The following is a 19,901-nucleotide window of genomic DNA, read 5'->3' as shown; positions in this document are numbered from 1 at the left end:
AACTGGACCTACAACAGGAAGAGGTCTGTGTGTATTAATGTGTGTGTGAACACTACAACTGTGTCGCTCCCAAAATAGACAAGACCGAAACTGACAGATATTACTGTAATACCTAATAATAAAGTTACAGGATACCTGCACACACATTTATACATTTCCATTTTTTTAACATTTACGTCATTTAGCAGACGCTCTTATCCAGAGCGACTTACAAATTGGTGCATTCACCTTATGATATCCAGTGGAACAACCACTTTACAATTGTACATCTATATCTTTTTTTGGGTGGGGGGTTAGAAGGATTACTTTATCCTATCCCAGGTATTCCTTAAAGAGGTGGGGTTTCAGGTGTCTACGGAAGGTGGTGATTGACTCCGCTGTCCTGGCGTCGTGAGGGAGCTTGTTCCACCATTGGGGTGCCAGAGCAGCGAACAGTTTTGACTGGGCTGAGCAAGAACTGTGCTTCCGCAGAGGTAGGGGGGCCAGCAGGCCAGAGGTGGATGAACGCAGTGCCCTTGTTTGGGTGTAGGGCCTGATCAGAGCCTGAAGGTACGGAGGTGCCATTCCCCGTTTATAAGTCTATGCTAGGTAAAACCCCGCCTTATCTCAGCTCACTGGTCACCATAGCAGCACGCGCTCCAGCAGGTATATCTCACTGGTCACCCCCAAAGCCAATTCCTCCTTTGGCCGCCTTTCCTTCCAGTTCTCTGCTGCCAATGACTGGAACGAACTGCAAAAATCACTGAAGCTCCCTCACTAGCTTTAAGCACCAGCTGTCAGAGCAGCTCACAGATCACTGCACATAGCCCATCTGTAAACAGCCCATCCAACTACCTCGTCCCCATACTGTATGTATTTATTTATCTTGCTCCTTTGCACCCCAGTATCTCTACTTGCACATTAATCTTCTGCACATCTACCATTCCAGTGTCTAATTGCTGTATTGTAATTACTTCGCCACCATGGCCTATTTATTTATCTTACCTCATTTGCACTCACTTTATATAGATTTTTCTTTTTTCTACTGTATGTTTGTTTATTCCATGTGTAACTCTGTGTTGTTGTATGTGTCGAACTGCTGTACTTTATCTTGGCCAGGTCGCAGTTGTAAATGAGAACTTGTTCTCAACTAGCCTACCTGGTTAATAAATAAAGGTGAAATATATATATATATTTTTAAAAACACACACACACACACCACAGAAAGACATGCTTCTTACTTTTAACTGCTGCCAGGTAGGCCCTCAAGTCTTTCTGCAGTTTGGTGCCCTCGGCCTGGAAAATACAACAATGGGTTGGACTGGGATTGTGAGCATGATGCCATTTTCACATTACTGAACCAAACGGAGCCAAGCTGTACTGTGCTGCCCTGGTTACACATACAACCTAGTTGCTGGGACCATACCGGAAAGGATATTGTGAAAAGACTATCTTAACCAGCCCAGTACGGTTCAGGTCAGTCATGGATCCGTTTGTGTGTGTGTGTGTGTGTGTGTGCGTGTGTAGGCTGGAAGGGGAGGGAACATTGGGCCACAACAGTGGGTTCACCATCTCAATGAGAGCGGGAGGAGAAAGAGTTGGAAGAGGCGGGACTCTCACCATCTGCTTGTTGAAGTTAGCCACACCCTCCTCGAACGCTGTGTCCCTGGTCTCATCAGCTTTACCCAGCTTCTGAAGGACCTGCCAGAAAGACAAAACATCCCTGGGTGAATACATGAGCACTACAGGGCTACTGCAGGACCTGGGAGAGCACAGTCAATAATCATACACAGTAATACTTTACTTAAAGAGACCCTAGTCTTAATGGCGACGCCCTGCTTAAATAAATGTAAAATAATACATCTACTGACCTACAAAAATGAATGATATCTTTCCAATTGATTTGGAGGAACAGTATATAACTGGTAATACACTTGTCTATTTTTAGGCAGGCTGTCAAAGCCATGTGTCTCCTCTGTCTCTGGCAGAGACCAGCTGACAAGCACACCAAAGGCTCTGTGTGTCCGTCTCCTAGTTCAACATGGAGAACTTTGAAGCGTTAAGCTGTTCAACTCTGACTCGCTCTGGTGGAATTTTCTAAATGACACTAAATATTGTATACTACCCTGATAAAGCACATTTCAGTTTCAAAACAGGGCTTGTGAAATGTCATTTTTCATCTCACAGGAAAATAATTCATTTGTGGAGGGGATTACTGTAGCCTTGTTCACATTGGCAGTTTGAAGTTACTCAAATACAATTTTTTTTGCATATCTGATTTGAATCTGTTTTTTTTCCTCCAGTCTGAACAGCCAAAAGCCACATGGAATCGGATACTTCAAGCCACATTTCAAACCACCTTCGTAGGCAATGCGACTTGTCTTTAACGGTCAAATCAGATTTATTTGCCCTCACGTTGCTTTTAGATTTATTTGGCATATCTTGTTGCTTGCTAGCTACTTTGTTGACAGTTTGACAAGAACATGACATTGTAGCTAACTAGCTTGTTAACTGTTTACAGACAAATGAATGTGCTAGAAAGCTAAACAGCTACATAGCTAGCTTGCTGACTGCTGTGGCTAGCTAGCTCGCTGACTGCCAAACCAAAAAAAGGAGGAAAGCCAAAAACCACTTGTTTTGAAAGTTGGATCATCTTATTCTGAGGCTTTAAGCGTTCTTCCACTATGAATTTGAACATTCAAAACAACTGGGAGCTATTGTTGTCACAACTTGTTACATAACTTCTGAGTGATAGGAAGCACAAGCACCACCAATCAGACTACACCACTGCGCACACACCCGTCATTACTATGGCAACTAGCATAGCCATGTCAACAAATAACTGCTGTCTGAACACAAACAAATCTGATTTGGTCACTTGCTGTTTGGACAGTCAGTATTCCAAAACAGATTTGAAAAACAAAACAGATTTCAGCATTAAGGCCTGCAGTGTGAACAAGGCTTAAGTGTCTTCTGTTCAGGGTCAGTTTCCCAAACCCAGATTGAGCATAGTCCTTCACTAAAAACCATTCAAGAGAAAATCTCCATTGAAAGTCCAGGATTCTGAGAAACTGAAACCTTAAAGTTTCACTTCTACATTCTTTAACATTATAACCTCTGACTCATTCAAACAATAGAAAACGAAAACAGCAGACGTCAGCTTTTAGAAGAGCTTTCATCATTAAAAGAAGGAAGAGGGGGAAAGAGGAGAAGAATAGAAAAGTAAGCATTACATTGAAGTGAAAAGGAGGGAGCGATTGGGCAATGAAGAGCTGATGACTTGGGGAGTGATGGGGCAATGAAGAGCTGATGACTAGGGGAGATGGATGTACAAATGTAGAGGTTAGAGGGCAGTGAAAGGAAATAGAGGAAAATATGCAAGGTAAAGGAAGAGAAAAAAGTCCCCTCATCCAGCTGATCCTGGGGCTGAGTTCACTAACACACTGAAAGAAGTCTCAGGACCAGAACAACCAATCAATCAGAATAAACCTAATTACAACAGTCAAAACAAAACTACATTACCTATTGGGAAACACAAGCATAAAGCAAACTGCAGTGTTACATGGCCCTAAAATCGACAGTACACCATGGCAAACTATTTCACCATGGTTACTGATCGAAAATGTTGAAAAACACAACAATAATGCCTTGTGTCCTATTTTTTTCCGGGAAGGCAGTGTTCCCATTTTGAACCATTTCATGTCTGAAGGTAGAATTCTGCCTACCAGGCAGGACCAAATAGTAAATCAAGTGCACCTACAGGCCTACCGCTAGCCAATCAGATAGCTCAGATCACCGTATATGCACAGTTTCCTTGCGCCTCGACTGTTTAAAGAAGCCTCAAACAAAGATTTTAAACTTTTAAAACCATGACTACGAGAGACTCTCCGAAAACAACAAAGAGCTACAGTTTTTATAAGTTCGTGTTTAAGTTGTTATTCAGCACTGTCAACACTTTGTTCAACAGGTTTATAAGCCATAAAATGCGCATTTCGTTAAGCTTGTGTTATTATTTGCGGCTTGTCTTCTTTAATATAGAAGAACATTTCACTTTCTCTGCTCATAGGAGTAACATGACTTGGTGCATGAGGCAGAAGTAACGTACCGTTTCCACTACTTCCGAATTCGCCAGACGAAGTTCCGCCCCATTCATTTTCAAAGGGAGCACGCGGAGCAATGCGCAGGGGATTTGGGAAGGTTAGCGGCATGAACCCTGCTAGCGGAGCGATAGAAAAAGTTCAGCTCTACTTTATGCAAATTACACGCGGCCACCGCTGTCGTTGAAAAATCAGGTGAGGAGCAGATGTTTGCTTGAAAGTCTTCCCTTCATGAAACATAGTTCCTTCTGTCATTATTTCCGGGCAAACCAAAAAAAGATGGAGGAAAGCCAAATTGTTGCTGTGTCTGGATTTCTAATTCTATAGGATTTCCCAGAATACAGAGACAAAATCATAAGGTATGAAGGACAATTGCATTGATTTTTGGTGTTGGGTGAGGAGAGATTTGCACAACAATGTTTGTTTGTGCTGCTTGTTAGCTATGAACCTCAAGCAACCTATATTACATTTACATTTGTCATTTAGCAGACGCTCTTATCCAGAGCAACTTACAGTAGTGAATGCATACATTTCATTCTTTTTTTGTTCTCTCCGTACTGGTCCCCCGTGGGAATCAAACCCACAACCCTGGCGTTGCACACACCATGCTCTACCAACTGAGCCACACGGCTTCGATCGCAAAACTGTGATCGAAGCCACCATTTGTGAATGTGTTGAGTCAATTCAATTGTGAAATTTGCCCACCAAAGGATAGAAATCACCAGTAACACACATTATAAATGATAAACTAAGAGCCAATTTATGCTTGATCCGTGAATGTTGTACGGATGGTGTGACGCCTCCGGAGGCACGCAGAGGTCAAATCAAGCTCCGCCACTCAAATTTAGTAACAATGCGGATGGCTCCGTATAGCTCCGCATTGACATGACTGGTTGACGGTAGGTGGGGGCGGGAGGTCCTGTATAAACAAACTGACTTCCTTGACAACTTCTTCCACAACAGCTCTGTACTGCTCTGCGAAGAGTAAGAAGTATAAATGCCCTTACTTCTGCAGAGGCCCCATCACCGTAAATGGTGCAAAGCCTATGCAGACGTCTGAATGACCATGCAGCACATTTAAGCATGAATTTCCTATGTAATATGCTACCAACTGGATTATGGTTATGGCTCTTTCATTATACTTGTGTCGTGGCACTGATGATTATAACTCACTTCCTGTAAAATACATTGGCCTACATGGACATGAATGGATACTTTGGGTAAAGGACATTGTGGCTTTCACTTGCAAACATTGTGCAAATCTCTCTCCCTATCAACATCTCTGCAATCCTCCTCCATGCCATTGACCTTCTGATTTTGTCTCTGTAGTCTAAAATCATTCTCAGAAAATAAACGAGGTAGAATTACAACGCTCCCCCCAACGCACAACACATTATTTTCCGTTGACATTTTTAATTCCCCCACAAATTGCCAGCTCCTTATTTCCATGTACAGTCCTGTACCTAGAATCAAAGGGTTGGATTTGCACTAAACAATTTCATGTCAGAAACATCATGTAGAACATCTTATGGTTAGCCTCATATACATGATCTAGTGCATCAGTTTAAATTGAGAACATATATAGCTAGTTCATCACTATGTAAATGATGTGTGAGTTTAGCTATTCTCTGCTTCAGATGTATGATGTCAAGGGGCACATGTCCATTAGGCCAGTAATGACATCATACTGTAGACATATGGCTGCATTGGTGATGCATGTCATTATGATACGCAGCCCCCTCCGAACAGTTGATGTTGAGATGTGTCTTAACTTAATCTGTGAAGCATTTATTTGGGCTGCAATTTCTGAGGCTGGTAACTCTAATGAACTTATCCTCTGCAGCAGAGGGAACTCTGGGTCTTCCATTCCTGTGGCGATCCTCATGAGAGCCACTTTTCAAACACAATAAGAAGGAAAGAAATTACAAATTAACTTTTAACAAGGCACACCTGTTAATTGCAATGCATGTCATCCTCATGAAGCTGGTTGAGAGAATGTCAAGAGTGTGCAAAGGGTGGCTACTTTGAAGAATCTCAAATAGAAAAGTTATTGATTTATTTAACACTTTTGGTTACATTATTTCATCGTTTTGATGTCTTCACTATTATCTTACAATGTATAAAATAGTAAAAATAAAGAAAAACCCTTGAATAAGTAGGTGTCCAAATTTGACTGGTACTGTACATTGTCATGCCAATAAAGACATTTTAAATGTAATTTTGTGAGAGAGAGAGAACTGATAACACTTGAAATTCTCTTTTTTTTTAAACGTTTGAGTTCAATATCTACTGTTCAATTTTAATAGTTTGTTTTGCGTCTTCTCACTTTTGTTTACTCCACTTGCTTTGGCAATGTAAACATGTTTCCCATGCCAATAAAGCCCCTTTGAATTTGAAAGAGAGGACTGAAATTGTTGTGGACCTGAGAGAGCGTCAGAGCGAGCTCTTTGGCTCGTCATTGTGTCAACAGAGGATGTTGCCAAGGTCACCAGCTAATCTGGTCAGTTGACTCCTCCCACCACACAGCTATAACTAACCCCAGCCACCTGGCTGCCTAATTCTGGCCCAGGACTGGCCCACACGGGACCAGGGGATGATGATCACCACTTCCTGGACATCACAGTTATGGACCAGGTTCCATTTCACTCCCTAGCCTCTTGCCATAGAGCCTGGTTGTGTCCAGTAGGCACAAAACAGGAAAAATAAAAAACGTTTTGAAACATCAAGGTACTATCTGAACTTGTCCAATCGGAAACGCTTGTTGCATTTTTTGCTACGGTGTGCCCTATTGAACACTACCCCTGCCCTGACACTTTGGCTTTATCACTGAAGAAGACCGTGACAGTATTGACAGATCTGAAAAGACTGGGTAGGTATAATCAATCACTCTGTGTCAATGCCGTTGCCTGGTTCTCCCAAAGGGTATGTTGTAGCCTCCGCCATTTTGATTTAGCCTGTCCAATCCTCTCAGATCTGAAAAACCAGAAGAGTAGGGGCAACACCATAGTTGTCAGAAAATGAAAATGACCCAGGCCAGAGACAGTGGCACTTCCTGATGGCACAGGGCTTTCCTCTAGTCTAGGACACATTGAGCAAGAGTGGCATTTCCTGATGGCACAGGGCTTTCCTCTCGTCTAGGACACAAGCAACAGTGGCACTTCCTGCACCACAGAATGAATAACAGTGGTGCTTCTGTAACAGTGTAGGTTCCGTCCCTCTCTGCGCCCCAACCCGGGCTCGAACCAGGGACCCTTGCACACATTAACAACTGACACCCCACGAAGCATCGTTCTCGCGCCACAAGCCGTGGCCCTTGCAACGCAAGGTACTTCAAGTCTCAGAGCGAGTGACTCACTGATTGAAACGCTATTAGCGCGCCGCTTAGCCTTCATCGGTTAAACAGTAAGAAACAGCCTTGTGGGCTGGTTTACTGTAGTGTCTACTGTAGTGGTACAGCAGCCTTGGGGCCTGGTTTACTGTAGTGTCTACTGTAGTGTCTACTGTAGTGGAACAGCAGCCTTGGGGCCTGGTTTACTGTAGTGTCTACTGTAGTGGAACAGCAGCCTTGGGGCCTGGTTTACTGTAGTGTCTACTGTAGTGTCTACTGTAGTGGTACAGCAGCCTTGGGGCCTGGTTTACTGTAGTGTCTACTGTAGTGGAACAGCAGCCTTGGGGCCTGGTTTACTGTAGTGTCTACTGTAGTGGTACAGCAGCCTTGTGGGCTGGTTTACTGTAGTGTCTATTGTAGTGGAACAGCAGCCTTGGGGCCTGGTTTACTGTAGTGTCTACTGTAGTGGAACAGCAGCCTTGGGGCCTGGTTTACTGTAGTGTCTACTGTAGTGTCTACTGTAGTGGAACAGCAGCCTTGGGGCCTGGTTTACTGTAGTGTCTACTGTAGTGGAACAGCAGCCTTGGGGCCTGGTTTACTGTAGTGTCTACTGTAGTGGTACAGCAGCCTTGGGGCCTGGTTTACTGTAGTGTCTACTGTAGTGTCTACTGTAGTGGTACAGCAGTCTTGGGGCCTGGTTTACTGTAGTGTCTACTGTAGTGGTACAGCAGCCTTGGGGCCTGGTTTACTGTTGTGTCTACTGTAGTAGAACAGCAGCCTTGGGGCCTGGTTTACTGTAGTGTCTACTGTAGTGGTACAGCAGTCTTGGGGCCTGGTTTACTGTAGTGTCTACTGTAGTGGTACAGCAGCCTTGGGGCCTGGTTTACTGTTGTGTCTACTGTAGTAGAACAGCAGCCTTGGGGCCTGGTTTACTGTAGTGTCTACTGTAGTGGAACAGCAGCCTTGGGGCCTGGTTTACTGTAGTGTCTACTGTAGTGGAACAGCAGCCTTGGGGCCTGGTTTACTGTAGTGTCTACTGTAGTGGAACATCAGCCTTGTGGGCTGGTTTACTGTAGTGTCTACTGTAGTGGTACAGCAGCCTTGGGGCCTGGTTTACTGTAGTGTCTACTGTAGTGGAACAGCAGCCTTGTGGCCTGGTTTACTGTAGTGTCTACTATAGTGTCTACTGTAGTGGTATAGCAGCCTTGGCCTGGTTTACTGTAGTGTCTACTGTAGTGTCTACTGTAGTGGTACAGCAGCCTTGGGGCCTGGTTTACTGTAGTGTCTACTGTAGTGGTACAGCAGCCTTGGGTCTGGTTTACTGTAGTATCTACTGTAGTGGTACAGCAGCCTTGGCCTGGTTTACTGTAGTGTCTACTGTAGTGTCTACTGTAGTGGTACAGCAGTCTTGGGGCCTGGTTTACTGTAGTGTCTACTGTAGTGGTACAGCAGCCTTGGGGCCTGGTTTACTGTTGTGTCTACTGTAGTAGAACAGCAGCCTTGGGGCCTGGTTTACTGTAGTGTCTACTGTAGTGGTACAGCAGTCTTGGGGCCTGGTTTACTGTAGTGTCTACTGTAGTGGTACAGCAGCCTTGGGGCCTGGTTTACTGTTGTGTCTACTGTAGTAGAACAGCAGCCTTGGGGCCTGGTTTACTGTAGTGTCTACTGTAGTGGAACAGCAGCCTTGGGGCCTGGTTTACTGTAGTGTCTACTGTAGTGGAACAGCAGCCTTGGGGCCTGGTTTACTGTAGTGTCTACTGTAGTGGAACAGCAGCCTTGGGGCCTGGTTTACTGTAGTGTCTACTGTAGTGGAACAGCAGCCTTGGGGCCTGGTTTACTGTAGTGTCTACTGTAGTGGAACATCAGCCTTGTGGGCTGGTTTACTGTAGTGTCTACTGTAGTGGTACAGCAGCCTTGTGGGCTGGTTTACTGTAGTGTCTACTGTAGTGGTACAGCAGCCTTGGGGCCTGGTTTACTGTAGTGTCTACTGTAGTTTCTACTGTAGTGGTACAGCAGCCTTGGGGCCTGGTTTACTGTAGTGTCTACTGTAGTGGAACAGCAGCCTTGTGGCCTGGTTTACTGTAGTGTCTACTGTAGTGTCTACTGTAGTGGTATAGCAGCCTTGGCCTGGTTTACTGTAGTGTCTACTGTAGTGTCTACTGTAGTGGAACAGCAGCCTTGTGGGCTGGTTTACTGTAGTGTCTACTGTAGTGGAACAGCAGCCTTGGGGCCTGGTTTACTGTAGTGTCTACTGTAGTGTCTACTGTAGTGGTACAGCAGCCTTGGCCTGGTTTACTGTAGTGTCTACTGTAGTGTCTACTGTAGTGGAACAGCAGCCTTGGGGCATGGTTTACTGTAGTGTCTACTGTAGTATCTACTGTAGTGGTACAGCAGCCTTGGGGCCTGGTTTACTGTAGTATCTACTGTAGTGGTACTGCAGCCTTGGGGCCTGGTTTACTGTAGTGTCTACTGTAGTGGAACAGCAGCCTTGTGGGCTGGTTTACTGTAGTGTCTACTGTAGTGGAACAGCAGCCTTGTGGGCTGGTTTACTGTAGTGTCTACTGTAGTGGAACAGCAGCCTTGTGGGCTGGTTTACTGTAGTGTCTACTGTAGTTTCTACTGTAGTGGAACAGCAGCCTTGGGGCCTGGTTTACTGTAGTGTCTACTGTAGTGGTACAGCAGCCTTGGGGCCTGGTTTACTGTAGTGTCTACTGTAGTGGAACAGCAGCCTTGTGGCCTGGTTTACTGTAGTGTCTACTGTAGTGTCTACTGTAGTGGTATAGCAGCCTTGGCCTGGTTTACTGTAGTGTCTACTGTAGTGGAACAGCAGCCTTGGGGCCTAGTTTACTGTAGTGTCTACTGTAGTGGAACAGCAGCCTTGTGGGCTGGTTTACTGTAGTGTCTACTGTAGTGGAACAGCAGCCTTGGGGCCTGGTTTACTGTAGTGTCTACTGTAGTGGAACAGCAGCCTTGGGGCCTGGTTTACTGTAGTGTCTACTGTAGTGTCTACTGTAGTGGAACAGCAGCCTTGGGGCCTGGTTTACTGTAGTGTCTACTGTAGTGGAACAGCAGCCTTGGGGCCTGGTTTACTGTAGTGTCTACTGTAGTGTCTACTGTAGTGGTACAGCAGCCTTGGGGCCTGGTTTACTGTAGTGTCTACTGTAGTGGAACAGCAGCCTTGTGGGCTGGTTTACTGTAGTGTCTACTGTAGTGGAACAGCAGCCTTGTGGGCTGGTTTACTGTAGTGTCTACTGTAGTGGAACAGCAGCCTTGTGGGCTGGTTTACTGTAGTGGCATAGACAGACGTCTTATCTTCTGTGAGTGAGGTTAGCCTGACCCAATGCCATCAACACAACCAGATAACTACCAGATGGTTTGTTTGACCTCAGGGATCCTGTGATACCTTTATACCGTGTCATCATCCCCCATATTTAGCCCATGAAAACTCCTGTAAAGTTGCCCCCTTGGCCAACTGCCATGCTGTCTAACACCATGCCCCTGAGATCAGAAGTTACAACCTTTTGGTGGAATGTCTAATGGGTGGGTGCAGCAGGAAGAAACTCTATCCATGACCCCCACCATAAGGAGGACTTGAGTCTTAAAGGGATAGTTTACTTTTTGGCCTGAAACCGCTAACTGAGACAATCAATTTCCACTAGAATTGCTGCATTCTCCAAATGCTAAAAACATACTAAAGAACCTACAAATAGTTGGGGTGTCTAGGTATGTCGAAAATAATGTACTTTTTTTTTTAAAGCAAGAAGTGAACAATCCCGTTAAACAAGATGAGCAGCAGTCTGTCAGGGGGAGTGCAGAGAGGAAGGGGAAATAGCAGGAAGGGGAGGGGCTGTACAGTAGAAGACTGCCAAGGACTTCAAAGAACTCCGGCAGTGATTAAACACCAGGCATGGGGCCTTACTGTAAGCTGTACAGATCATGAGTCCCGGGAGTACATTTCAGGAGTACATTTCATCACAGACTCTTAGCTCGTAGTTGTCGTGAGTTCGGGGTCTCATTCAACACTGAGTGAGTCACTACTTCTGTGGTCAGAAATTCCATATGTTAAGAGGATGGGGAAGTCCCGAGGTCTATTCTTATACGTTCTAGACTGTCTGCAGCACCTGCTGTGGCAAGGTTGAAACTAAAGGTCCTAAAGCAACGGTATCACTATTTCCAGTGATATTCTCCCTCCCGACAACATCTCGAGTACTGACCAGCACATTCTACTCTCCACGTGTCAACCAAGCCCCCCTGAGGTGATGTTCTGACTAATTCAAAAAGAATGTTACACACTCATTTCTCCTTGCTGTGGACTGATTCAACCAAGCACCAACCAAGCACCACAAGACTCATCCAGAGTCTGGACGCCGTTCCATATTCCGTCAGGTTGAACTGTATAGCCTCTAGATCTGTCAGTGTGGTAATTCACCACAGGAGTTGTTGACAGGCCAAACTGGATAGAATGTTTTACTGTAGCTGCCCTGAATCAACCAGTTGACTTCACTGACCGAAGGTTGACATTTTAGTCCCCAGGTCAGAGTGTAACAGCCCGACCCCACGTGGCGTGCAAAGAGATGTGCTACTTTCCACCACCAACTACCAGAAGTAACGGAACACACAGAAAAATACACATCACAGTCTCTCTCTCTCTCCCTCACACAGTCTCTCTCTCTCCCACTCACACACCCCATCAGGCCCCTCTCTGGGTCTTAAGAGAGATTTACCAGGAGCCAAACGGGTTTACTGTGTGTATGTGTGTGTGATAAGAGGGACTGTGTGTGATGTATTTTTCTGTGTGTACCGTCACTTATCTCCCCTCCCCCCTCTCTCTCTCTCTCTCTCAACCCCATCTCTCTCACACCTCTCCTTCCCCAACTCTCTGTTTCTCCCTCTCTCCACCCCTCTCAGCTCTACTATATCTCTCTCCTTACCCAGTAGAGAGGAATCCATGGAGAGGGAATCTCCGCTGCAGTGCCACACACCCAGACACACTCCATTAGGCCTCTCTGGGTCTTAAGAGAGAGATTTACCAGGAGCCAAACAGGTTTACTGTGTGTGTGTGCTGCAGAAGTGGATCTGGTGTGTAAAGGTGTGTTCCTCTCCTTCTGCTCTACTAGGTGTTGACAGAAGCCTGAGACATGCCTGCTGCTGCTGACCGGTGTTCAATTTCAGACCCAAAATACCCCCTCAGGCCTGACTGGGATGCCAGTGCCAACCACCACCCCTGTCTCTCTCACTCACACACACACACACACACACACACACACACACACACACACACACACACACACACACACACACACACACACACATTAGACAGAAGATGGAGGCCTTGTGAGCTACTGCTATTCATAGATACACACACACACACACCCCCCCCCCCCCAGTCCAGCAGAGAGGTTTTCAGGGCATGGACAGGTGTGCAGGCAGAGCTGTGGTGGAGGGAGGGAGGGAGGGAGGGAAGCTTTGAGCCTCAGGGACATGAGGGTGGGCTCCGGAGGTCTGGGAGGTTTTGTCACTACGTGAATAGCATAGGGTCATAACTGGGGTGGCAGAGGTGCAGAGGTCAGTGTATTCAAAGTGCATGGGTGTCGGACTTCTGAATGAGACAGGGTGGCCGTCAGGTTTCAAACGGACACCACCACCACATGACCGATCAGACACATCCGGATTCCCCAGGAGGAATTCTCCCATCATGCTTTACTGCATGGGTCATTATTGGGCTGCTCGTTGTGTCTACCCTCAGAGGGCGCGGGCTGGCATGACATCACTATGACAACCACGATGGGCTCCCAGTGACAGCGTCCTCTAGATTCCTCCACTCCGTCCACTGGTGAAACTTTAGGTCAGTCACTAGGGAGGGGTGAGCCAATAGCAAGCCAAAAACTACCAAGTGGAATCTAAATGTGACCACCACCCACCAGCCATGCAGACAGAGTTACTGGTCAGAGAAGACAGCTGGTGGCAGGGTGAAGGGGTAAGGCAGAAGGGGAAAATACATTTGTCTTTCTCACTCTAATAGCCGATGCAATGGATGAGACTTGACTGTATGGTAACAAGAATAGTGTCTATGATGTTGAGGAGTGAGATGGTTAATGAGGGTGGGGACAGAAACATATTCAAGTTTTTCAGGTGAGAGTGACAAGGAAGTGATTCAAATGTTGCTTCCCCTCTTGAGACGCGTCAACTCAAACCGAGCTCATTCCAGGAGAACTCATTCCCTATAACAAAACTCCTTTTACCTTTTTGTTTACGTTTCAAGTTATCGATTTCATTCAGGCATTGATTCAAACTCCTGAAATAGCTCTACTGCTGACTTGGGGATGAAGGTTAATGCCAGAAGACTCCAGGTCAAAGGTCAAACCAGGAGGGCTGGCAAGCACTCTCTCAAACACACTATGTACTGTACGTATACACATTATCAGACGGACAAACACACAAGAACACTGAAGAATGCCAAGTCACACTCAGCCAGTCTTTTTCCATCCCTACTCCCCTCCCCATCCTAGGGGCCAAGCATCTATCCATAGATTCTCATTCCAAGCCAAATAGACAGGAGTGGGATTACCATTCCTATAATGAGGACATGACAGGAAGTGACCATCTGGATTTGTAGACAAGCCTGTTCTCCAACCGAAACCGAGGTGTCCCACTGTGGTAAACTAGAGCTGAAGAGAAGACGAGGCTAGGTCTGTCTGCTCCATGGTTTATTTCCCCCCTTGCAGTTGACTGAGCTTCCTGTTGTATGCCAGAGTCTGGTGTTGTTATGGTCGTTAATGCCCCAGGGTTTAGGCAAAGAGTCATCCGACTAGACAACATTTCCTGCCTGCTTCACTTGGGAGAACTTCGGCTTTGGAAAGCAGAAAGTCTCGTTGAAAATGTTATTCTGACACTATCATGTAATTACTCATAATTAATAATCGTGCACACAATTTCAAAGTTCAATCAGTGAGGACATTTCCAGGACTAGACACATAAAAGTAAAAATAAAAGGTCAAATAAAACAGCAATTTTAGCAATAGCCTGCACTTCGCTGCGAGCACTGGATAGGCTAGTCTACATTGTAACATCATACTGTAACACTGCATTGTAACAAAGTAGTTATTTGGACAGAACAAAGACAACCGGTTAGAAAAATAAGCATGCGTGTGTCTGCAATTGAATTTGTCTGCGCATTCGGCTCTTCCTGCAATAACCCAACCCCCTGCTGCCTGTCAAAACTAACGGGTTAGATTCACAAATGAGGCCGAGAACGCAAATAGAAATAGCGGAGCGGGCTTGACATTTAGATGGAAAGCTGGGTGTAGAACTGGACAGCCACAGTACCCAGTTGAATGCACTCTGTGCGGTTTCAATGGAGAAAAAACCGTAGTGTGAAAGTGGGTAACAGTTCACGTCAGTCTACCTGCTTACCTTTTCTTGCGCTCTACTAAGTCTTTTCTGCATGTTGGTGGCCAGTTTCCCAGTGTTGATCCCTTTCCCCGTTTTTCCCTGCTCCTCAGCCATTGTACCGTTCTTTACTGCTCCGAATCCCCAATAAACAGATATGGGATGTAAACTGGTGTGATGAAAGAACGGGCCAGAACTTGTCGAACAGGAGGGAGGGTATGGGCGGATGCGAGGGACTCCCCAGGACTCCGTGCTGCGTAAAAGCCCTCGATAACGGTGTGGGTACCGCGTAATTGTAATCCCGATGACTGCTTCTTAAAGGTGCAACACGTAATCTAATCAACTCAGGTAGTCTAACAACATAGTCCCACGTGTAAAAACAAAGACAAAAAGTAACTTTTTGGCAATTGACGCTGCAAGATGCGAATTGATGCAGCAAAGATCCGAAAATCGTCCCTTCTTGCTCGTCAGTCAATTGATGAGCCTTTGGCCCGTTATGGAGCGATTACATTTCCCCTCTGCTCGTCAACCCTCTTAAAGGCACAGTAGTTAACACCTTTTAGCCGACTCGCCAACTGTTATGGCTGCAACTGGTGTTGCTGCTGCGAATAGACTTCTACTTTATGATTTCCTTGAATCATATGAAGTATTTTTAACAGTCTACCATCTATGATTTAAAACAGTTATATAGTCTGAGAGAAAGTAGGCCATCTGTAGGCTACATTTTGTTACATGTCATTGTGGCCACAAAATGTCATCGTTATCATATGTGTATTCTGCATCTTGGTTTGAATGGGATTCACCGATGCAGCGAAGTTAAATTGAGATCATAGAAGCGTATTATCGCGTGGAATTCTCTATCACCCTCGTAGAGTATCATTGTCTACCAGTAGATGGCAGTAAGAGAAGCTGTGCCAAGACTTAAGAAACAATCTAATTAAATGCTTTATGAAGCCTTCATATAACTTTTATGGCTTCAGCCTTTAAAGTTGTTGCTTGGGTCCATATCTACAGCTAAGATAGTTGCAGTGTTGCGATTTATAATAGGCAACAAAACCAGCAGCATTTCCATAATATTTAATTTCAAAAAATAAATCTTTAAATATCTCATTATACATAATATTAAAATCATAAATATTTCAGACATCGCTTTAATAAAATACAGTAAATGTTGCCTTAAAATATCATACCTCTAGATATGTTCTATTCATGAAGCCTATACTTTCGTTCAGTTGCCAAGTTGCGACATCATAGTTGTGTGCCGACTGTTGTGTTACGGACATCTTACTATGAAACGATCAAAATAGATCAAAAAAGAAAATGCTTTAGATTTTCCTCATAATGGTAGCTTGATTTCAATGAGACACTTCTCAATGTTAAATAAAACAAACTCTCTCCCCTTTAGAAACTATGGTCTCACGCACAGACACGACAAGGCCCACCTGTCCCATCTGTGTGAAGAGGACACACCCATTTGTATTTTTTCCTCAGGGGTCACAATGATTTGTATACTATGGTGTGAGAGAACACATATTGTCTGTCTGTCCAGATTCATTCATGGCTCAATCTCCTCTCTCCAATGAAATAGGGTGGTCAGTCGTCAAGCCCCACCCTTTTCCTGAGAGTCCGCCCTCTGCATCAGTGTGCTAGACTCGAGAACAAGGTAAGCCCCGCCCATTTATAGTCAGGTCCAATGGGGCATCAGTCCAGTGGGTCATCTGGTCTGCATATCTCCCAACCAAGCCAGTTACATTACTTCCTCATTTCCTTCCCAGTCTCCTTCCCCATCTAGAGTCTCACCTCCCTGGGTCAGCCAGTCCCCAGGGATGGAAGTGTCCAGAGTCCAGCAGCAGACTGCCTATCCAGTACAGCAACTGGGAGTACCAGTGAACCCCGGTGTCTCCAAAATGTCCGCCAGCGGAGCCAGTCCAACGGTGCAGCAGGCGCAGCGGGGCGAAGGCTCTGTGGGCGAGGTCATGCCCGTCCACCACCGCGTAGCACGATGCCACCATGCCGTTCACCGACAGCGTCCCATGGCGGGTGAGGGGTGCAAACACGCCCTTGTCCTCCTGCACACTCACCCGGGAGATGCGCGAGAGATGCCCCACGCCTTTTCTCCCCTCCTCCCCCTTTCCAACCCCCTCCCCAGACACTGTGGTTAGCACACACTGTCCCGGCCGCACGTCGCTGGCGTATACCGTCCTCATACTACCAGGAGTTGGCTCCGCCCCTTCAGAGCAGTTTCCCTCGGACACGAACAGCAGGTGGGCAGCGGTGAGTGACAGGCTAACCCCGCCTTCTGTCCTAATGGTGTAGAATTCCTTCCGGGTTGCGGGGTCGCGGTCCAGGAAGGTGAGGACCTCGCTGTAAACGAGCTCTCCGCTGCCGTCGCTCCCTGAAGAGGCGAGGACTCGCTCACCCGGCTGCAGCTCCTGGATCAACCTTTGACCCCCGATCCTCTAGGGTCACCCACGCCCCTCCCGGAAAACACCCCCCTGATTTAGCGGCAACGGAGTGCTCTGAGAGAGAGAGAGAGAGAGAGAGAGAGAGAGAGAGAGAGAGAGAGAATAGGTTGTGAAACAATGCATTCTCTGAGGTGGGTAGGTACACAGTAAGTCTACGCATAGCAAATATATTCCGCCCTTTCAGTAAATATTAGCGTCTTTATTTCCATCTACTCCACAGAAAAAACTAAAGCTGGCTGAAAGATTAAAGCTGCTGTTTGAATGTGTGTGTGTGTGTTCCATCCCTCAGTTTGTGTGTGTGTAAGTCTGTGTTCATTTGTGTTTTTAAGGTGCTGAACTTGATGTGGTACGTTGGGACTGTCTCAAGTCTATCTACACAAATATCTGGGCAAGGTAGGACCAAGGCCAGGTCCAGCCAAGTGATCAGAGAAACAGGAAGTGGAGGTTAATCATCTGTGGACCGAGACTCCGCCCATTGCACCAACATAACCTCAAACTCCACATCATCTCCAATGTATGGTGTAAGTCTTGGTTGTTCAGGGGTGAAGTTTCCTCTAGGCACAGGTCTAGGATCAGCTTCCGTTCCCCCAATCATAAGCTTAACCATTAGTGGGGAAAATACAAAACTGACCCAAGATCAGCATCTAGGGGCACCTTCTTGGTAAATCATTCTTCTTCTTCTTCATTCACCTTTCCAGTCCTGAATCTAGTAGGGGTCTGGTTGGGTAGCGCTTGTGTGCTCTTGGTATTGGGGTCAGTTTTTGGGTCCCCCACACCTTTATTTAACTAGGCAAGTCAGTTAAGAACAAATCCTTAGTTTCAATGACGGCCCAGGAACAGCCTTGTTCAGGGGCAGAACCTTGTCAGCTCAGGGATTCGATCTTGCAACCTTTCGGTTACTAGTCCAACGCTCTAACCACTAGGCTACCTACTGCCCCGCCCCTCAGTAAGTGTTAGAATGGAGTTTCAAGGAAGGCTTGGTATTATGATGTCCCTTGTAGCAGCAGATGAGACTTCTTGGTCTATGAAGAGATGTCTTTCTTGAGTGGTTTTTCTTTTTCACAGTTTGAAGTTTCAGTTGAAAAAATAAAAATAAAAATGCCGCCTGGTGCCGTCTTCCGATCAAGTCAAGGACTGGTGACTCGCAACCCGATCTGGGTAGGAAAGACAGAAGGAACAGAGGTAAAATAAATAAAGAGAGGATAGAGGGAAAATAAATAAAGAGAGGACAGAGGGAAAAGATAATTTCAGGCACCACGTAGTACAAGAGAAGACAGTTTGATCTGTCTCTGCTCTGTTTTTCTATTCTGTGTTCTATACCGTTCCCCTGACAACCAAATCAGTCCTGAACAAGGGTCATCGCTTAGCTACACTACTAACATCTGTGGCTTTATCAATGAGGCTACATCAGGGAGGAAGAAGAAGCAGAAGAGAGACACAAAGTTAACTGAAGCAACGCTGAGCACCAACATATTGCCGCAGCATAGCATGCCAGTAACATAAGGGAATAATTTCTAGCAAAAGGGGGGTTGTGAGTGAGTGAGTGACCACATAAAGTTGCAGTAGCTACCTCTCCCTTAATGGCGAGTCACTCTACTGATCCAAATGTAAGCTTTAAGCAACAATGGACAGGCCAGGTCATAGATGGGTCAAGAGACAGTTGCGGTGAAGAGGGTTAGAAGGGGTTAGGGAAGAAGCTGAGAAGTCAGTCACCCCAAAGCGGCTGTATGTCCCTCTAGCTGTGACCCCCCCAAAAAAAGCAGGCGTCCGTTTTGATTTGATCCATAGTGACGAGGTGGCCACAGTTGAAGGACGTCTTCAAGTGGTTCAGTGTTATGTTTAGTAAGGAATGTAGAGGTGATGCTGTCCCTCCTCTGCTAAGTGTCCAATGTGTGTCCAGTTAAGGTGAAGGCAGTCAAAAACCCCTCTCAAATCATTCACTGTGTATCAAATCATTCACTATCCATATTTTCACTATTATCACGTACCGAGAAAGAGTGAGAGGTTGTTTTTTTTTCGTTAGTGGCAGTTAGGTGAAACAGACGTCCATGCACAGTGTGTTACTGCTGCATCCTCCTTCCTCCTTCCTCCGGTCTCTCTCTGATGCTTGTTCAATCTCCCTCTCCCCTTCAGCCCTCTTTCCCTCCCCTCCTTCCTGCCCCTCTCTCTCCGTCTCTCACCCGACTTCACGCTGCAGTGCACGTGGGCCTTGGACTCGTAGTAGACCCAGTCGAAGCCGGCCTCAACTGCCAGTCGAGCCAACATGGCGTACTTGTTGCGGTCGCGGTCAGAGGTCGTGATGTCGACCGCCCGTCCCTCGTAGTGGAGCGACTCCTCAGAATGGTGGCCGTCCTCGTCCCAGCCCTCTGTGACCCGGAGGCGCACCCCCGGCCACAGGTTCATCACCGAGATGGCCAGAGAGTTCAGCTTGTCCTTGCAGCGCTGCCCGGGAAGGGTAAAGGTTTAAGGGTCATGGGAGGGAGGAGAGGGAGGAAGGAAGGGAGGGAGGCAAGAGAGACAGGAGTGTTAGAGATGTGGGGTGATACTTCATGCATCAGTGTGTAATCCAAAGTGCATTTATGACAGTTCATGGACTTAAAATGGCTGAAAGAATGATTACACATCCATCTCAATGTAGTCCAT

General features: G+C 46.2%; 2 protein-coding genes across 7 annotated transcripts in view; both read right to left on the bottom strand.

Moving 5' to 3' along the window:
* The window catches only part of bin1b (bridging integrator 1b), a 45,402-nt gene extending 30,068 nt beyond the window's left edge, over window positions 1-15,334 (bottom strand). The window contains exons 1-3 of one of the 6 annotated variants that reach the window (XM_045711682.1): window positions 14,818-15,334; window positions 1,600-1,680; window positions 1,221-1,275 (exon numbers count right to left, since the gene is read on the bottom strand). In XM_045711682.1, the coding sequence (XP_045567638.1) occupies window positions 1,221-1,275; window positions 1,600-1,680; window positions 14,818-14,910 (229 nt within the window). In that variant the 5' untranslated portion in view covers window positions 14,911-15,334. The remainder of the gene's footprint in view (window positions 1-1,220; window positions 1,276-1,599; window positions 1,681-14,817) is intronic. The other 5 variants (XM_045711681.1, XM_045711684.1, XM_045711683.1 and 2 more) reach the window with 5 other exon arrangements.
* A 520-nt stretch (window positions 15,335-15,854) lies between these two features.
* On the bottom strand, window positions 15,855-19,700 carry LOC106575859 (indian hedgehog B protein; the record flags this gene model as incomplete). Its single annotated transcript, XM_014152561.2, is given in 3 exon segments — window positions 15,855-17,246; window positions 17,248-17,312; window positions 19,439-19,700. Coding segments are annotated over 3 exon segments (984 nt in total), but the record flags the coding sequence as incomplete, so codon positions are not given.
* Between the last annotated feature and the right edge of the window lie 201 nt (window positions 19,701-19,901).

This window comes from Salmo salar, unplaced genomic scaffold, assembly GCF_905237065.1.
Source record: "Salmo salar unplaced genomic scaffold, Ssal_v3.1, whole genome shotgun sequence".
In the NCBI taxonomy this organism is placed as follows: Eukaryota; Metazoa; Chordata; class Actinopteri; order Salmoniformes; family Salmonidae; genus Salmo; species Salmo salar.
The sequence above is the reverse complement of the archived record's forward strand: the minus strand, read 5'-3'. Positions and strand labels throughout refer to the sequence as shown.